General features: G+C 42.0%; 1 protein-coding gene across 1 annotated transcript in view; it reads right to left on the reverse strand.

Moving 5' to 3' along the window:
- Nucleotides 1-17,026, reverse strand: part of DNAH3 (dynein axonemal heavy chain 3) — a 168,412-nt gene that overhangs the window by 74,163 nt on the left and 77,223 nt on the right. The window contains exons 36-41 of the mRNA XM_044390223.3: nt 15,992-16,083; nt 14,913-15,132; nt 14,201-14,335; nt 6,174-6,285; nt 4,132-4,373; nt 1,186-1,286 (exon numbers count right to left, since the gene is read on the reverse strand). Coding sequence (XP_044246158.1) covers nt 1,186-1,286; nt 4,132-4,373; nt 6,174-6,285; nt 14,201-14,335; nt 14,913-15,132; nt 15,992-16,083 — 902 coding nt within the window. The remainder of the gene's footprint in view (nt 1-1,185; nt 1,287-4,131; nt 4,374-6,173; nt 6,286-14,200; nt 14,336-14,912; nt 15,133-15,991; nt 16,084-17,026) is intronic.

The raw sequence follows: 17,026 nt of genomic DNA on the forward strand, positions 1-17,026 counted from the left end.
ATCTTGACAATAACCTTCACTGAACCCCAATGGTCTCCCTTATCCTATAACCCTGGCTTTTTCCACCTGAGGGGACAGAGTATCCTGGATCTCATGGTTACCTGTCTCTTGATTTCTTTCTTGCTTACATAGTTTATACCATTTCTATATGTTCCTAAAATGTATATATATTTATTTTAGCTGTTTTTAGCAGTTTAAAGCAGACACTATGCTGTATGTACCATTGTGGGCTTACTTTATATATAATATTGCTAAGATTTTATACTTAATGTATTTAGTAAGATTTATCCATAGAGTTCCATGTCAGTAAAATTCATTTATTTTGCGTGATATATAAATATTACAATTCAAAGGGATACATGCACCCCTATGTTTATTGCAGCATTATTTACAGTAGCCATATTATGGAAGCAACCCATAGACAAATGGATAAAGAAGATGTGATATATCCATACAATGGAGTATTACTCAGCTATAAAAACAATGAAATCTTACCATATGCAACAACATGGACAGAGCTAGAGAATATTATGCTAAGTGAAATAAGTCAGTCAGAGAAAGACAAATACCATATGATTTCACTCATATGTGGAATTTAAGAAACAAATGAGCAAAGGAAAAAAGAAAAAGAGAGAGAGAGGCAAACCAAGAAACAGACTCTTAACTATAGAGAACAAAGTGATGGTTACCAGAGGGGAGGTGGGTGGGGGATGGGTGAGATAGGTGATGGGGATTAGACAGTACACTTACTGTGATGAAAATAAAATAAAATAAAGTAAAATAAAATGATAAAAAAATTATAATTTGTGACTTTATTACACATGAATTCACTCCTGTTAATGGGCATTTGGGTTGTTTCCAAGTGTTTGTTATTGTTAACTATGCCGCTCTGAAAATTCTTGTATATGAATTTTATTGCATGTGGGCAAAAATTTCTTAGAAGCAGAATTGCTGGTCATGAGGCATATGAGGGTTCAATCTTAGGAGATAATGTCAGACTCCTTTCCAAAGTGCTTGCCCAATTTTAGACTCCTACCAACACTGTGGATCGAGGACTGGTTTTAGGATAAATCAGAGGGACAAGAAATAATGTAGGTGATCTGCTAGGGCTTAATCACATTTGTGGGCTTTTAGGGTCAGTGAGGCCACGTGTTCCCTCAGGGTGCCAGGGCAAGGCTGACTGACCTGCTGACAGTGGCCGGAGAGGCCTGCTCCAGGTCCGCTGGCTCAAAGATCAGACTCATCTTGGGGCTCATCTGGATAATCTCTCCACTCATTAAACATAGCTGAAAGTGCAAAGCAGAGGTGGGGAGGTCAGGCAAAGGTGTTAAATTCCACCTGCAAGTGAAAGGCCTCTAGTGCAGACAGAGATGGTTGAAATTCATTCAACAAATATTTCTTGAGCACCAACTATGCGTCAGGCACAGGTGCATATAATAAAACAGATGAAAATCCCTGTGCTCTTGGGATTTACATTCTGCTGGGAGGAAACAGGTGATAAACAAAACACACAGCATATAAAATGATGAAAGTGCTTTGGAGACAAATTAAATAGAAGAGGAGGCTGGAGAATGCTCAGCCAGGGCTGGGTGAGTTGTGATTTTAAATAGGGAGGTTGGCAGATGCCTGGGTGGTTGAGTCAGTTGAGTCTCTTTTTTTTAAAAAAAAGAAGATTTTATTTATTTGAGTGAGAGAGAGACAGAGATAGCGAGTGAGAGAGCTTGAGCGGGCAGGAGAGGGAGAAGTAAACCCCTGTTGAGCAGGGAGCCCAACGTGGGGCTCAGTCCCAAGACCCTGGGATCATGACCTGAGCCAAAAGCAGACACTTAACCAACTAAGCCACCCAGGCACCCCAAGCATCTGACTCTTGACTTCAGCTCAGATCATGATCTCCACACTGGGCATGGACCCTGCTTGGGATTCTCTCTCTCTCTCCCACTATACCCCCTACACCTGCTTAAGCATGCATTCTCTCTCTCTCTCTCTCTCTCTCAAAAAAAAATATTAAAATAAATAAATAGGGAGGTCAGAGAGTCACTGAATTGCAGCCTTAGATGGAAGATCAAGAAGTTATCAGACTACAGCAAGTCTCATAGTTCTTACTCAGTGTTTCACATAGAACTTAACTGCACACCTTCTTCCTGTTTTATTTGCTTGTTTCCCATGAAAGACTCCTTTTGGAATCCCTCATGGACTTGTGCAGGGCTAGAGGGACAAGAGCATCTCCACAAACCCTTTCTGGAATGGAAGGAAAGGCCATCAGAAGTCCTAGTGTTTAGTAGGTGTGTCCCTATAGAAAGTAGTGTAAATACATAGGGCAGACTCAGTGTATGTGCCAAGTTAGTGGGGCTGCTTTCCATTTGCCAACACAGGTTCAAGTGAGATGGTTAAGACATAAGATTGCCTGAAGCTTTGGTCTCTCAGGGGCAAAGAGAAAACCCCATCACTCTCTGCTGCTCACCCAAAGTTGTGCTCAAAAAGTCCCTTGTACGTTACCTGACCTACACAAAACACACCTGGAAACAGGTCACTACATGTAACCCCAGGAAGGTCTTAGCTGTTATGGGGTTGACACCAGCAGTACTGTCATCTCTGAATATCAAGAAAAGTAATAGACACCCCTATCTCTGACAGTAGGTAGATTTACACCCAGAGACAAGAAGAATCACCAGGAAATTCACTGATTATGACTCTTTATACTTATCTCAAGACCAACAAGTACATTTGTACAATTAGTTTATATAACATAGCCTATATCATATAATAAAACATTTCTATTTTTATATGTTATGTAATCAAAACTACACATATGCTATAATTAGTGTGTGTGTGTGTATATGTATAATTTGGATAATTAGGCCTCCCATTGTTGAACATGACTCACGCATAGTCTCGTGAAATTTTAATGCAGTAGGAAAGTATATTTTGATTTGATAATCATGTACATTCAGTATAGAAACTCTTTCTTAAAATGGTGATAAATCTTATTTTAACATACAGTAAGAAAATGCCTGTTCTATGCCAGGTGCTATTAGAAGCATCTTGTGAATATTAACTTATCTCATCTTCCTGATGAACATTATGATGTAGACACTACCGTCGCCATTTTACAGATGATGAAACTGAATAGCTTGCCTGGGTTCATTCAACTGGCAAGTGGCAGTGTAGAGTTTGAACCCAGACTATCCGGCTCCAGAATCCAAGCTCTTTAGGCACTATGCTTACTGTGGCAGAATGTATTTTCCAAAGACTATTGCAGTGATAGCTCCCATCCCGTGTGTGCTTTCGCCAAGTGGCCTTGACCTGCTCCATCAAGAAGTAGACCATCTTTCTCTACTCCCTTGAATCTGGGCAGCCCCCGTGACTTCATGGACTCATGGAATTTAGAGAAAGTGATGCTATGCCAGTTCCAAGCACAGCACTTAATTTCCTAGAAACTGTCACTTCCTGCCTTTTGGAAAATTAACCACCACTTAAGAAGTGCCACTACTCCAAGCTCACTAAGTGAGACACCAAAGCCACCTGGAGAGGCCTGGAGGATGAGACACTATCTGAAGAGAAAGAGACAGAGAGAGACAGGCCAAGGAGGAATGAGCCCCCAGGAATTGAGGGAGGAAGCCCCCTTGGGTGTGGATCCCCCAGCCGTGACTGCCCTAGTTGACATCACAATGATTAGCTGAGCCTAGCTGAGCCCTTCCAAAATTATAATCCACAATATCATGAGCAAAGTAAATGGTTGTTTTAAGTCTCTATGTACATGGCAATGGATAACCAACACCCATTCCACATATCAGGCACTATGTACGTGCTACTTTTTAATTGCCAATATCCCTATTTTATTACTACCTTTTTACAATTGAGGAAATTGAGGTTCAGAGAGTTCTAGAGCTAGTGGTCTAATATGATGCCAACAACAAGGCTTTTCGCCACGATTCAATATTATCCCTAAACACATGTAGCTTACCCACTACAAGTACAAATGGAAGCATAATTCGTAAGCTGTTACTTTCTTGTGGGGCATTTATTCTTAGTGTAATAAATGTATGTAGTATATACTTTTGGTCAATTACTCACTTGAATAAGAGGATTTATACCCTACCTATGTAAAAGTGATATGAGACTCAGTAGTACCTTTTTATTGTCATCCAGAACTGTGTTCATATTTTCGATCCAAACAGCATCTACCGGCCCATCAAATATAATCCACTTGCGTTCATCAGATATTGAAGATGCTTGCTCCCGGAAAGCATTGGCGAGGATACCATCTGTCCATTCATGGCTCACTTGGTCAAAGCACCCATAGAGCTGTCCCATGGTGATGGCCTTGGGGTTGATGATCCTGTACTCCACAGCAAATTCTTCCATCTGTTTAGCTAGGCAAGAAGGTCCAACATGAGTTACAAAGGTTCTGGTGAGACCACAACATTAGACAAGAGATAATGCCATCTCAAAGACCAACCAACCTTCATAAATATGCCCTCCAAAGGGAGTCCTTATAAAATTTGTACTCAGTTCTTATAAAGATTAGGATATCTGGATGGGCAATGACTTAAATTGCTAGGTTATTATGCCCATTAGTTTCTCACCATATTTTCTTCTGAGACTCATTTCAAACAGGGCAAATGTGCCGGTCAGATCCAAAGAAACCTGTCTGAGCCTAAATGAACTCAAGCAGTAAGGGAGAGAGGTCCATGCTACCAGGTGTTTTTATGTACCTGGCTCTCACAGCTACCCTAAGAAACTTGGCTTTGACTTGAGATGAGGAAAGGGCTGACATTTAAAAGATTCTGGAAAATACTGGTTACTTTTTTTCCCCTCTATCTGAAGGACTAGTTTAGCCCTGAAACCTCTTCTTTAGCTATTGAGCAAGTGACCCCTGAGACATTCACACCATGAGAGTACTAGGACCCAACACAGACTGATAGATGGCACATGAGGTGCATTCAAAAACAGAACTGAAAATAACCAGACTTTTAAATGATCCTTCAAAGTAAGGAAAAGTTGGAGTGCCTGAACCATGTACTAAAAAAGAACTATTTCTGCAGAATCCCAAGGAAAAAACAACAGGGTAGCCTCTTTTCATTTAGTTTCTTAAACTGTGTTCAAATGATCAGAATATTAAGTTTGAAATGCCCTAATTAGTTACTAGGGCCAAGTTAGTTTCCAAAACAAAAAACCTCAAAAATCCAACAGCAACTTAATTATTAGCAAAAACATGTTAAGATGAAGTACTGGAAGGGAACGTGTAAATAGAAGGCATTGCTTATCAAAACCACAGGCTTGTGGGGTGCCTGGGTGGCCCAGCTGGTCAAGCATTTGACTCTTGGTTTCAGCTCATGTCCTGACCTCGGGGTCTTGAGATCAAGCCCCGCATCAGGCTCAGCACTGAATCTGCTTGGGTTTCTCTCTCTCTCTCTCTGCCTCTCCCCTCCACTATCTCTAAAATAAAGAAATAAATCTTAAAAACAAACAAACAAACACCACAGGATTGCTTTTTTATAAAAGAAAAAAACCCAAAATTGTTTCTCTGGCCGTACACATGGCTTTCATTTGTTGAGCAGGAACTCCACTAGGTTATTTTCCTGCATAATCTCATTTAATTCTCACAACAATCCCATTCCACAGGTGGGAAAACAAAGGCTAAGAGAGGTTTAGTCATTTGTCCAAGGTCTGGGTCTGATTAAAAAAATCTGAGGTTTTATCTTCTACATTAAATGGAAGGAAGGAAGGAAGGAAGGAAGGAAGGAAGGAAGGAAGGAAGGAAGGAAGGGGAGGGAAGGAAGAAGGGAGAAAAAGGGAGAGGGAAGGAGGGATGAAAAGAAAAAAGGAGGAGAAAAGAAACCATGCAATAATTGGCTTTCAGAATAATTTGTTCAGGACAGTGGCAGGAGTTTCTCCCTCACTGGAAAGTCTTTGGAGAAGCCACTATTCGGTATTTGAAAAACTCAAGAAAATTCCTCCACTTAATGACATGCACATAAAATCCCCATTAGAAGCTCCCCCACCCCCACCCTTATTTTCTGCCTGCAGACATCTGTGTGCCATGTTCTATTTCTGGCTCTGATGTCACAATCCAGGGATGGCAAAACTAACAGCCTGGCATTATCTCCATGGAGCCAGCCAACCTACTGGGGAGTCCTGTGTTCCCGGGAAGCCAGGGATGTTAGCTTTACCTTCGTATAAATCACCCAGAGCTGCAGCCAACACTTTATAAGCACAGGTCTTGCCACCCATGGGGTCTCCAACGATCATATAGCCATGTCTTACCAGCATCATCTCGTAGATCTGGGAGGAGACATCATTTTAAGCAGTTAATCATTGAAAACCTCCCAGAAATGCAAGCCAGTCAGAAGTCAGTGAGGAATGAGGGACCAAAAGAGGATTCCCACAGTCACTTCTACCTCTGATGATCCATAGTTTAAATATCCTTTGGATAGGGGCACCTGTGGCTCAGTTGGTTAAGCGTCTGACTCCTGATTTTGGCTCAGGTCATGATCTCAGGGTTGTGAGATTGAATCCTGCGTCTGGCTCTGTGCTAAGCATGGAGCCTGCCTAAGATTCTCTCCCTCTGCCCCTCTGCCCCCCACTTGCGTGCTCCCTCTCTCAAATAAATAAATAAATAAATAAATAAATACCTTTTGGATAAATATATGTGTATGTTTCAGATAATTTAAGAAATGGGAACATCTGGGAGGAGTTAAGATGGCAGAGGAGTAGGGTACCCCTTTTTCAGCTGATCCCCTGAGTTGAGCTGGATAGGTACCAGACTATCCAGAAAACCCACAGAATCAGCCTGAGATACAGGAAGATACATCTGGATCTCTACAAAGGAACATCTCCAGTGCTGCATATTGAGGTATGAAGTGGGGAGCCGTGAAACCACGCACAGATATTGGAAGATAAATGGAAGGGGGAGGGAGCTGTCATGTTCGGGCGCCAGAAAGTGGTAGCCACCTGCACTGGGGAGCAGGCGGACTTGCGGACAGCACCCGCGAGAGAGCAGACTGAGACCGTGAGCCGGGGAGCACGCGCCACCAGACTTCTCACGGAGCTCCGGTGTGCTCACTGGAACCAGACTGAGACAGGGAGCTCCCGGAGCGCGCAGGGGCAGCTGGCGGTGTTAGAAACACAAAGGACAGAGACGCGCCAGCCCTGGAAGTGAGGGCTGGGACACCGGGTATGGGGCGCACATCCCAGGATGCTGCAGGATTGAGCAGCACCAACAGAAACAGAGTTAAAGTGGCCAGAACATCAGTGGAGAATGGTCCGCAATCCCTCTGTTCTGAGACAGAGGCTGAGTTTCAGCCACTGCTGCTCTGACTCTCAGAAGAGGCACAGCAAACCAGCAGAGAAAGCCGCCAGAGAACAAAAGCCTGGAAATACCGGCTCACAGTGTGCCCATCCCAATCCCCCCTCGCAGGGGACACGGAGACTCTACCCAAACAGGGTTGCCTGAGTATCGGCGCGGCAGGCCCCTCCCCCAGAACACAGAAGGCAGGCTGAAAAATCAAGAAGCCCACATCCCGGGGCGCCTGGATGGCGCAGTCCTTAAGCGTCTGTCTTCGGCTCAGGGCGTGATCCCGGCGTTTCGGGATCGAGTCCCGCATCGGGCTCCTCTGCTGGGAGCCTGCTTTTTCCTCTCCCACTACCCTGCTTGTGTTCCCTCTCTCGCCGGCTGTCTCTCTGTCACATAAATAAATAAAATCTTAAAAAAAAAAAAAAAAGCCCATATCCCTAAGATCCCTATAAAACAAGGGCACAAGGCCTGGGTCCTGATCAATAATTTGGGCTCTGGACAAACCCGCAACCTCTCCTCATCAGAATGATGAGAAAGAGAAATCCCCCCAGCAAAGAAAAAACAATGAGTCTGTGGCCTCTGCCACAGAACTAATGGATATGGATAAAACCAAATTATCAGAAATGGAATTCAGAGTAACAATGGTCAAGATGATGTGTAGACTTGAAAAAAGTATTAACGGAAATGTTAATGAGAATATAGAATCTCTAAGGGCGGAAACGAGAGAGAATCTGACAGAAATTAAAAATTCTATGAGCCAAACACAGTCAAAACTAGAGGCTCTGATGGCCAGATTGAATGAGGGAGAAGAACGTATCAGCGAATTGGAGGATGGGTTAGTAGAAGAAAAAGCTAAAATAGAAACTTGGCTCATGGGGATGTACTGTATGGTGACTAACATAATATAATAAAAAATCATTATTAAAATAAAAAAAAAATAAAATAAAAAAAAAAAAAAAGAAAGAAACTTGGCTCAAAAAATCCACGCTCAGGAATGTAGGTTACGGGAGATTACTGACTCAATGAAACTTTCCAATGTCAGAATCATCGGCATCCCTGAGGGGGTGGAGAAAAACAGAGGTCTAGAAGAGATATTTGAACAAACTGTAGCTGAAAACTTCCCTAATCTAGCAAGGGAAACAAGCATTCGTGTCCAAGGGGCAGAGAGGACCCCTCCCAAGCTCAACCACGACAAATCTATGCCACGTCACGTCATAGTGCAATTCGCAAATATTAGATGCAAGGATACAGTATTGAAAGCGGCCAGGGCAAAGAAATTTCTCACGTACCAAGGCAAAGGTATCAGAACTACGTCAGACCTGTCTACACAGACCTGGAATGAGAGAAAGGGTTGGGAGGGCATTTTTAAAGCTCTTTCAGAGAAAAACATGCAGCCAAGGATCCTTTATCCAGCAAGGCTGTCATTCAGAATTGATGGAGAAATAAAGACCTTCCAGAATCGCCAGTCACTGACCAATTTTTTAACCACAAAACCCAGCCCTACAGGAGATATTAAGGGGGGTTCTATAAAAGTAAAAAGGCCCCAAGAGTGATACAGAACAGAAAGTCACAATCGATAGAAACAAAGACTTTACTGGCAACATGGCATCATTAAAATCATATCTCTCAATAATCAGTCTCAATGTAAATGGCCTAAATGCTCCCATAAACGGCACAGGGTTGTAGATTGGATAAAAAGACATGACCCATCCATTTGCTGTCTACAAGAGACTCATTTTGAACCTAAAGATACATTCAGACTGAAAGTAAAGGGATGGAATACCATCTTTCACGCCAATGGACCTCAAAAGAAAGCTGGGGTAGCAATTCTTATATCAGACAGATTGGATTTTAAACTAAAGACTATAGTTAGAGACACAGAAGGGCACTATATTATTCTTAAAGGATGTATCCAACAAGTGGATATGACAATTATAAATATATATGCCCCCAACAGGGGAGCAGCAAGATACACAAGCCAACTCTTAACCACAATAAAGAGACATATAGATGAAAATAAACTAATAGTAGGAGACCTCCAACATTCCACTACCAGCAATAGACAGATCACCTAAGCAAGAAATCAGCAAAGAAACAAGAGCTTTGAATGCCATACTCGACGAGTTGGACCTCATAGATATATATATAGAACACTACACCCCAGAACCAAAGAATACTCATTCTATTCTAATGCCCATGGAACATTCTCAAGTATAGACCATGTTCTGGGACACAAAACAGGTCTCAACTGATACCAAAAGACTGAAATTATTCCTTGCATATTCTCAGACCACAACGCTCTGAAACTGGAACTCAACCACAAGGAAAAATTTGGAAGAAACTCAAACACTTGGAGACTAAGAACCATCCTGCTCAGGAATGACTCGATAAACCAGGAAATCAAAAGTCAATTTAAACAATTTATGGAGACCAATGAGAATGAAAACACAACGGTCCAAAACCTATGGGATACTGCAAAGGCAGTCCTAAAGGGGAAATACATAGCCATCCAAGCCTCACTCAAAAGAATAGAAAAATATAAAATGCATTTTTTATATTCTCACCTCAAGAAGCTGGAACAGCAACAGAGGGACAGGCCTAATCCATGCACGAGGAAGCATTGACCAAGATTAGAGCAGAAATCAATGAATTAGAAACCAGAAGTACAGTAGAGCAGATCAACAGAACTAGAAGCTGGTTCTTTGAGAGAATCAATAAAATTGACAGACCGCTGGCAAGGCTTATCCAAAAGAATAGAGAAAGGACCCAAATTAATAAAATTATGAATGAAAAAGGAGAGGTCACAACCAACACCAATGAAATTGAAAGGATTATTAGAACTTTTATCAACAGCTTTATGCCAATAAATTAAGCAATCTGGACGAGATGGAGGCCTTCCTGGAAACCTATAAACTACCAAGACTGAAACAGGAAGAAATTGATTTTTTAAACAGGCCAATTAATTATGAAGAGATTGAGTCAGTGATAAACAACCTTCCAAATAACAAAACTCCAGGCCTGGATGGTTTTCCTGGGGAATTCTACCAAACATTCAAAGAAGAAATAATACCTATTCTCCTAAAGCTATTTCAAAAAATAGAAACAGAAGGAAAGCTACCAAACTCATTCTATGAGGCTAATATTACCTTGATCCCCAAACCAGGCAAAGACCCCATCAAAAAGGAGAATTACAGACCGATTTCCCTAATGAATATGGACGCCAAAATCCTCAACAAGATCCTGGCTAATAGAATCCAACAGTACATTAAAAGGATTATCCATCATGACCAAGTGGGATTCATACCTGGGATGCAAGCGTGGTTCAACATTCGCAAATCGATCAGCGTGATACATCATATCAACAAAAAAAGACTCAGGAACCATATGATCCTCTCAATTGATGCAGAAAAAGCATTTGACAAAATACAGCATCCTTTCCTGATTAAAACCCTTCAGAGTGTAGGGATAGAGGGTACATTCCTCAATCTCATAAAAAAACATCTATGAAAAGCCTACAGCAAATATCATTCTCAATGGGGAAAAGCTGGAAGCCTTTCCCTTAAGATCAGGAACACGACAAGGATGCCCACTCTCGCCACTATTATTCAACATAGTACTAGAAGTCCTTGCAACAGCAATCAGACAACAAAAAGGGATAAAAGGTATCCAAATCGGCAAGGAAGAAGTCAAACTGTCTCTCTTCGCAGATGACATGATACTCTACATGGAAAACCCAAAAGAAGCCACTCCCAAACTATTAGAAGTTATAGAGCAATTCAGTAACGTGGCGGGATACAAAATCAATGCTCAGAAATCAGTTGCATTTCTATACACGAATAATGAGACTGAAGAAAGAGAAATTAGGGAATCCATCCCATTTACAATAGCACCAAAAACCATACGTTACCTTGGAATTAACTTAACCAGAGACGTAAAGGACCTATATTCTAGAAACTATAAATCACTTTTGAAAGACACTGATGAAGACACAAAAAGATGGAAAAATATTCCATTCTCATGGATCGGAAGAATTAACCTAGTTAAAATGTCCATGCTACCCAGAGCAATCTACACTTTCAATGCTATCCCGATCAAAATACCGAGGACATTTTTCAAAGAACTGGAACAAATACTCCTTAAATTTGTATGGAACCAGAAAAGGCCCCGAATCGCCAAGGAACTGTTGAAAAGGAAAACGGAAAAACAAAGCTGGGGGCATCACAATGCCGGATTTCGAGCTGTACTACAAAGCTGTGATCACAAAGACAGCATGGTACTGGCACAAAAACAGACACATAGACCAATGGAACAGAATAGAGAACCCAGAAATGGACCCTCGGCTCTTTGGGCAACTAATCTTTGATAAAGCAGGAAAAAACATCTGGTGGAAAAAAGTCTCTTCAATAAATGGTGCTGGGAAAATTGGACAGCTACATGCAAAAGAATGAAACTTGACCACTCTCTCACACCATACACAAAAATAAACTCCAAATGGACGAAAGACCTTGATGTGAGACTGGAATCCATCAAAATCCTAGAGGAGAACATAGGCAGCAACCTCTACGACATCGGCCAAAGCAACCTTTTTCATGACACATCTCCAAAGGCAAGAGAAACAAAAGATAAAATGAACTTATGGGACTTCATCAAGATAAAAAGCTTCTGCACAGCCAAGGAAACAGTCAGAAAAAACTAAGAGGCAGGCCACGGAATAGGAGAATATATTTGCAAATGACGCTACAGATAAAAGACTGGTATCCAAGATCTACAAAGAACTTCTCAAACTCAATACACGAGAAACAAATAAACAAATCAAAAAATGGGCAGAAGATATTAATAGACACTTTTCCAATGAAGACATACAAATGGCTAACAGACACATGAAAAAATGTTCAAAATCATTAGCCATCAGGGAAATTCAAATCAAAACCACACGAAGATACTACCTTATGCCAGTTAGAATGGCAAAAATTGACAAGGCAAGAAACAACAATTGCTGGAGAGGATATGGAGAAAGGCAATCCCTCCTACATTGTTGGTGGGAATGTGAGTTGTTACAGCCACTCTGGAAAACAGTGTGGAGGTCCCTTAAAAAGTTAAAAATTGAGGGGCGCCTGGGTGGCACAGCGGTTGGGCGTCTGCCTTCGGCTCAGAGCGTGATCCCGGCGTTGTGGGATTGATCCCCACAACAGGCTCCTCCGCTGTGAGCCTGCTTCTTCCTCTCCCACTCCCCCTGCTTGTGTTCCCTCTCTCGCTGGCTGTCTCTATCTCTGTCAAATAAATAAATAAAATCTTAAAAAAAAAAATTTAAAAATGGTGCTACCCTACGATCCAGCCATTGCACTATTGGGTATTTACCCCAAAGATACAGACATATTGAAGAGAAGGACCATATGCACCCCAATGTTCATAGCAGCATTGTCCACAATAGCCAAATCGTGGAAAGAACTGAGATACCATTCAACAGATGAATGGATTAAGAAGTTGTGGTCCATATATACAATGGAATATTACTCCGCTATCAGAAAGAACGATTTCTCAACATTTGCTGCAACACGGACGGCACTGGAGGAGATAATGCTAAGTGAAATAAGTCAAGCAGAGAAAGACAATTATCATATGATTTCTCTCATCTATGGAACATAAGAACTAGGAAGATCGGTAGGGGAAGAAAGGGATAAAGAAAGGGGGGTAATCAGAAGGGGGAATGAAGCATGAGAGACTATGGACTATGAGAAACAAACTGAGGGCCTCAGAGGGGAGGGGGTGGGGGAATTGGATAGACTGGTGATGGGTAGTAAGGAGGGCACGTATAGCATGGTGCACTGGGTGTTATACGCAACTAATGAATTATCAAACTTTACATCAGAAACCAGGGATGTACTGTATAGTGACTAACATAATATAATAAAAATACATTTAAAAAAAAAAGAAATGGGAACTCCTATTTGCTCTGTACTTACCAATGTGCTAAGCATCAAGTGACTTACCTGAATTATCTCATTTAATCCACTTGGGTATCATTAACCACCTTCTAGTGGTGGGATTACTGAGCCTAAGGGAGGTTAAGTATCTTGCCCATGCTCATCAGTGGTGGAAGCAGAATTTGGACACATGGCTGTCTGACTTTAATGCCTCTAATTTTTTCATTAGGCCATTTCTACTTGCTTTTAAAGGGGAAAAGGAAACAGTAGTCATTTTAGCAAATTGCACTTAAATTGGAAACTTCCTTTTTCCAGGCCTAAATGCAGTTCTGACTTGATTAGAACTCTCAGCAGATGAAAGGTATTTTCCGAGCCAGGCCCCAAGCTGTAAAATACAAATGATCTTCCCTGGTGTGGTCATGTGACTTTACCAGCACAGTTCAAAGGTAATCCTGGGACCTATGCTGAAGCCATTTGGAGAGCAATGCTCTTTTTCCTTCTGGGCTTGAACCTGGTACAATCAAAGACTGAGGCTGCTGGGGACCCAACCAAGAATGAAGCTGTAACTCAGAGACAGAGCCAAGAAATGAAGAGAAAGGTTCTCAGATCCCGTTGTGTCTGAGGTCAACACATACCGGGGCTTTTCAAGTTAGGTAAGTGAACAGATCTCCTTCTGTTGACTAAGGTGGTTTGACGTGGGTTTCTATCACTGGAAACTGAGAAAGTCCTGACTAGTTCAAGCCCAATGACCCCAAAGGTTTTGTTTCATCCCCAAATTTAAAAAAAGGAATCCTAAGGAAGATGGTCAGAGGAAAAACATTGGATTTCAACTTCAACTCCTGGAAGTGAGACCTGAAGGCACCTCCATCTCTATCCAGGCACCTCTGATCACCATCACTGAGTTCCAATCTACCACAATTCCAATTTCTGACTTCAGTGAACAAACAGGTGCACCCCTGTATGGATGCAGGGAACCAACCTGGATAATTTTCCCAATAAACCAAGGTACTGGTTGGAGTTTCATCTTTTTGATGTTCTCATTCAGCACTTCCATAAAAACTTCATAGTCTGGCTTTGGAAGAACAACTCCAGGAAACAAGTCTGATATAATTCCCTGTTAACAAGAATTCGAGAGAAGGTGGAAAGGATGAATTGTCAGAGGCATGACCTCAACATTTTCTGAAAATGAGATTTACAGACAGCAGAAATCTTTGTAAAATTCCAAATCTCATTTTTCTGTGCCAAACTCATCCACAATTACAAAGTCCAACACTATGTGTAAGACACGATTTCCCTCCCAAATAAATTTAAAAGGCAGCAAATATTTAATGTTTGTATTATCTACCAATTACTGTATTTGGAATGAGTAAGATAGTCACAATTTCTATATTTATGGAGCTCACAGCCTGATTAGGAAGAGAGGCATTAAAATAATTACAAAAGAAAACTACATTTGGTTAGAACAAAAACCTATCCAAACCCAATGGCAGATATTATTCTATCAGTGAAACTATTTTTATTAAAATCAGGAAGTAGACAGGGATAGTGCTATCGCTGTTCTTATCTACACTTGGGGACAGGTGTCTGGTCGTGGGGTTGCTGGCTGGAGATGGAAAGGATGCCAGAGAAACAGAGTTCATCTTCAGAAAATGAGTCTCAGCACTTGGTCAAGGTCCCAAAGCACTGCATACCTGAAACAGAGGGACATCTTGAGCCAAGAACTTGGCCAGGTTGACATCAAGCAAGGCCCGGAGCAACAGGACACTCTCATTCTCTTCAGGATACTTGAGCTTCAGGTTGCCAGCGGCAGTGAGCACAGACTTGACCGCCCGCATGCCGTAGTCATAGTGATGCTGTGAGGACAGCTGCTCTGAGCACAGGCGGTAGGTCGCGACAATCTTCTGGGCGAGACTAGGAGAGCAGAGACACCTCTGCAGACCACCAGAGAGGACCAGCTCCTGCTCAGCAGACATTCCCAACATCCCTGTGCCCTGTCCCTTCGGGAACCAGGCCAGCTCATGGACTTGATGGAGGAGCCCTATCATCTGAAGTCCTTTTAATAGTTACTATGATGAACTAAGGAAGCATTCTAACTCTTCCAAAGTTAGGAGGAAAAGAGAAAGCACACACATATATGTATATAATCTACCGTACAAGAAATTATATGTGTAATACTTCTATGCATATATGTGAATGTACAAGTACACACACACACACACACACACGCGTTTTGGAAGAAACATCAAACTATTAACAATGCTAATCCCCAGAGAGTGGGACTCAAGGTCACTGAGAAGAAACTCCCTTTATTCACTTCTGTAATGTAACAATTTTTTCCATGTCCATGATTTACTTTTTTAAGTCGATAAATGTCATGATAACAATGTTAATTCCAAATTATATTAAAATTTTCCTCTTCAATCTTGGAATAATTTCATGTTTTAAAGTCTCACCTTGAGCTGTGTGTGTGTGTGTGTGTGTGTGTGTATGTGTGTAGCAGGGCTGGGACGAAAAGACCAATTTCTTTAGCAGAAGTCCAAGCATACATTAAGAGAGAGGAGGCCCTTTTTTGGGAATCTGGGCCATTTCCTGGCCAGGTATGGGATCAGGACAAAAGCCAGGGCTATGTGCTTTCAGAATAACTAGGGACTGGAAGTCCATTTCTCAAGTTTCTCTCTTTTCTTCCAATGGGCAACCCACCTTGAACCTACCACACAGAAGGAACTCTTTCAGAGACTTTAGAATGTACTGGAAAGCCAATATAACATACCTTCTAGAGTCCAGAAACCCCATGGAGTAGAGGGAGATTTCCCCAATGAGGGCATAATCTGGCACCATCATGGCTACTGTCCGGAATAAGGCCTAGAAAAGAAATGGCCATTGAGAACCTGAATGTATTTAGTGAACACTGGAGGGGAGGTCTGTCTATAGATGCAAAGAGAAGCAGCAATGGCTGTTCAGGCCACTCTAGTGAAATCAAGGAAAGGAAAGCAGGAGGACGAGTCAATGCAGAGGGACCATCTTTGTTGGATAGATCCACTGCTCCGCTAACATCCCACCTGGCCCTGTCCAGGTACTTATTGTCACACCCGGTCCCTCAGTGGTTATGTGAAAGGCCCTACGTGCTGATATTCTAACAACACCTCATTCTCCCATGCCAAAGGAGCATCATTCAACTATTGGACCCTTCCTGTGTTCAATAGGGACAGAGGGAGTCAGTTAGGAATGCAGGACCAATATGTATCAGAAGACTCCTGAAGTCAGACAGATCTGATTTGCGTCCCTGCTCTGCTACCTACTGGCAGTGGGCAAGTAATGTAACCCCTCTAGTTATTTCATTTCAAAATGGGCCAACAACTGTACCATTCTCATGAGAACAAATGATATCATATAAGTGAAATGCTTAGAAAAGTGTGTGGCACATAGTGAGTGCTCAATAAACATCAGCTACTGTTACTACCTTAGATCTTAGAGGAGAAGTCAAGCAGTTAGAGGTAGAGCCAGGACTAGAACCTAGGCTTCCTGACACCAACCCCTGGTGCTTTCTGCTATACCACACTGTCTCATGAAAGTTGCTTATGCAACAGGCTTGTTGGCTGGGAAGGGTCTGTGTATAGGGGGGAGTCACAATGGTTGGGTGGCAAAAATAAGACATGTGGGTCCAAATTCTACTTTGGTACTCACTGCCCTGTGCTGGCCAAGAGGGGAGGAGCCATTTCCAAGATCTCCCTGACTCTTTCCCATTTGAAGGGTAGAGAGAAAGTGTCTGGATAAGATTCCAGAGCACTAATCAGATGCGTTTCTG

This window comes from Ursus arctos, unplaced genomic scaffold (assembly GCF_023065955.2).
Source record: "Ursus arctos isolate Adak ecotype North America unplaced genomic scaffold, UrsArc2.0 scaffold_2, whole genome shotgun sequence".
Taxonomy (NCBI): domain Eukaryota; kingdom Metazoa; phylum Chordata; class Mammalia; order Carnivora; family Ursidae; genus Ursus; species Ursus arctos.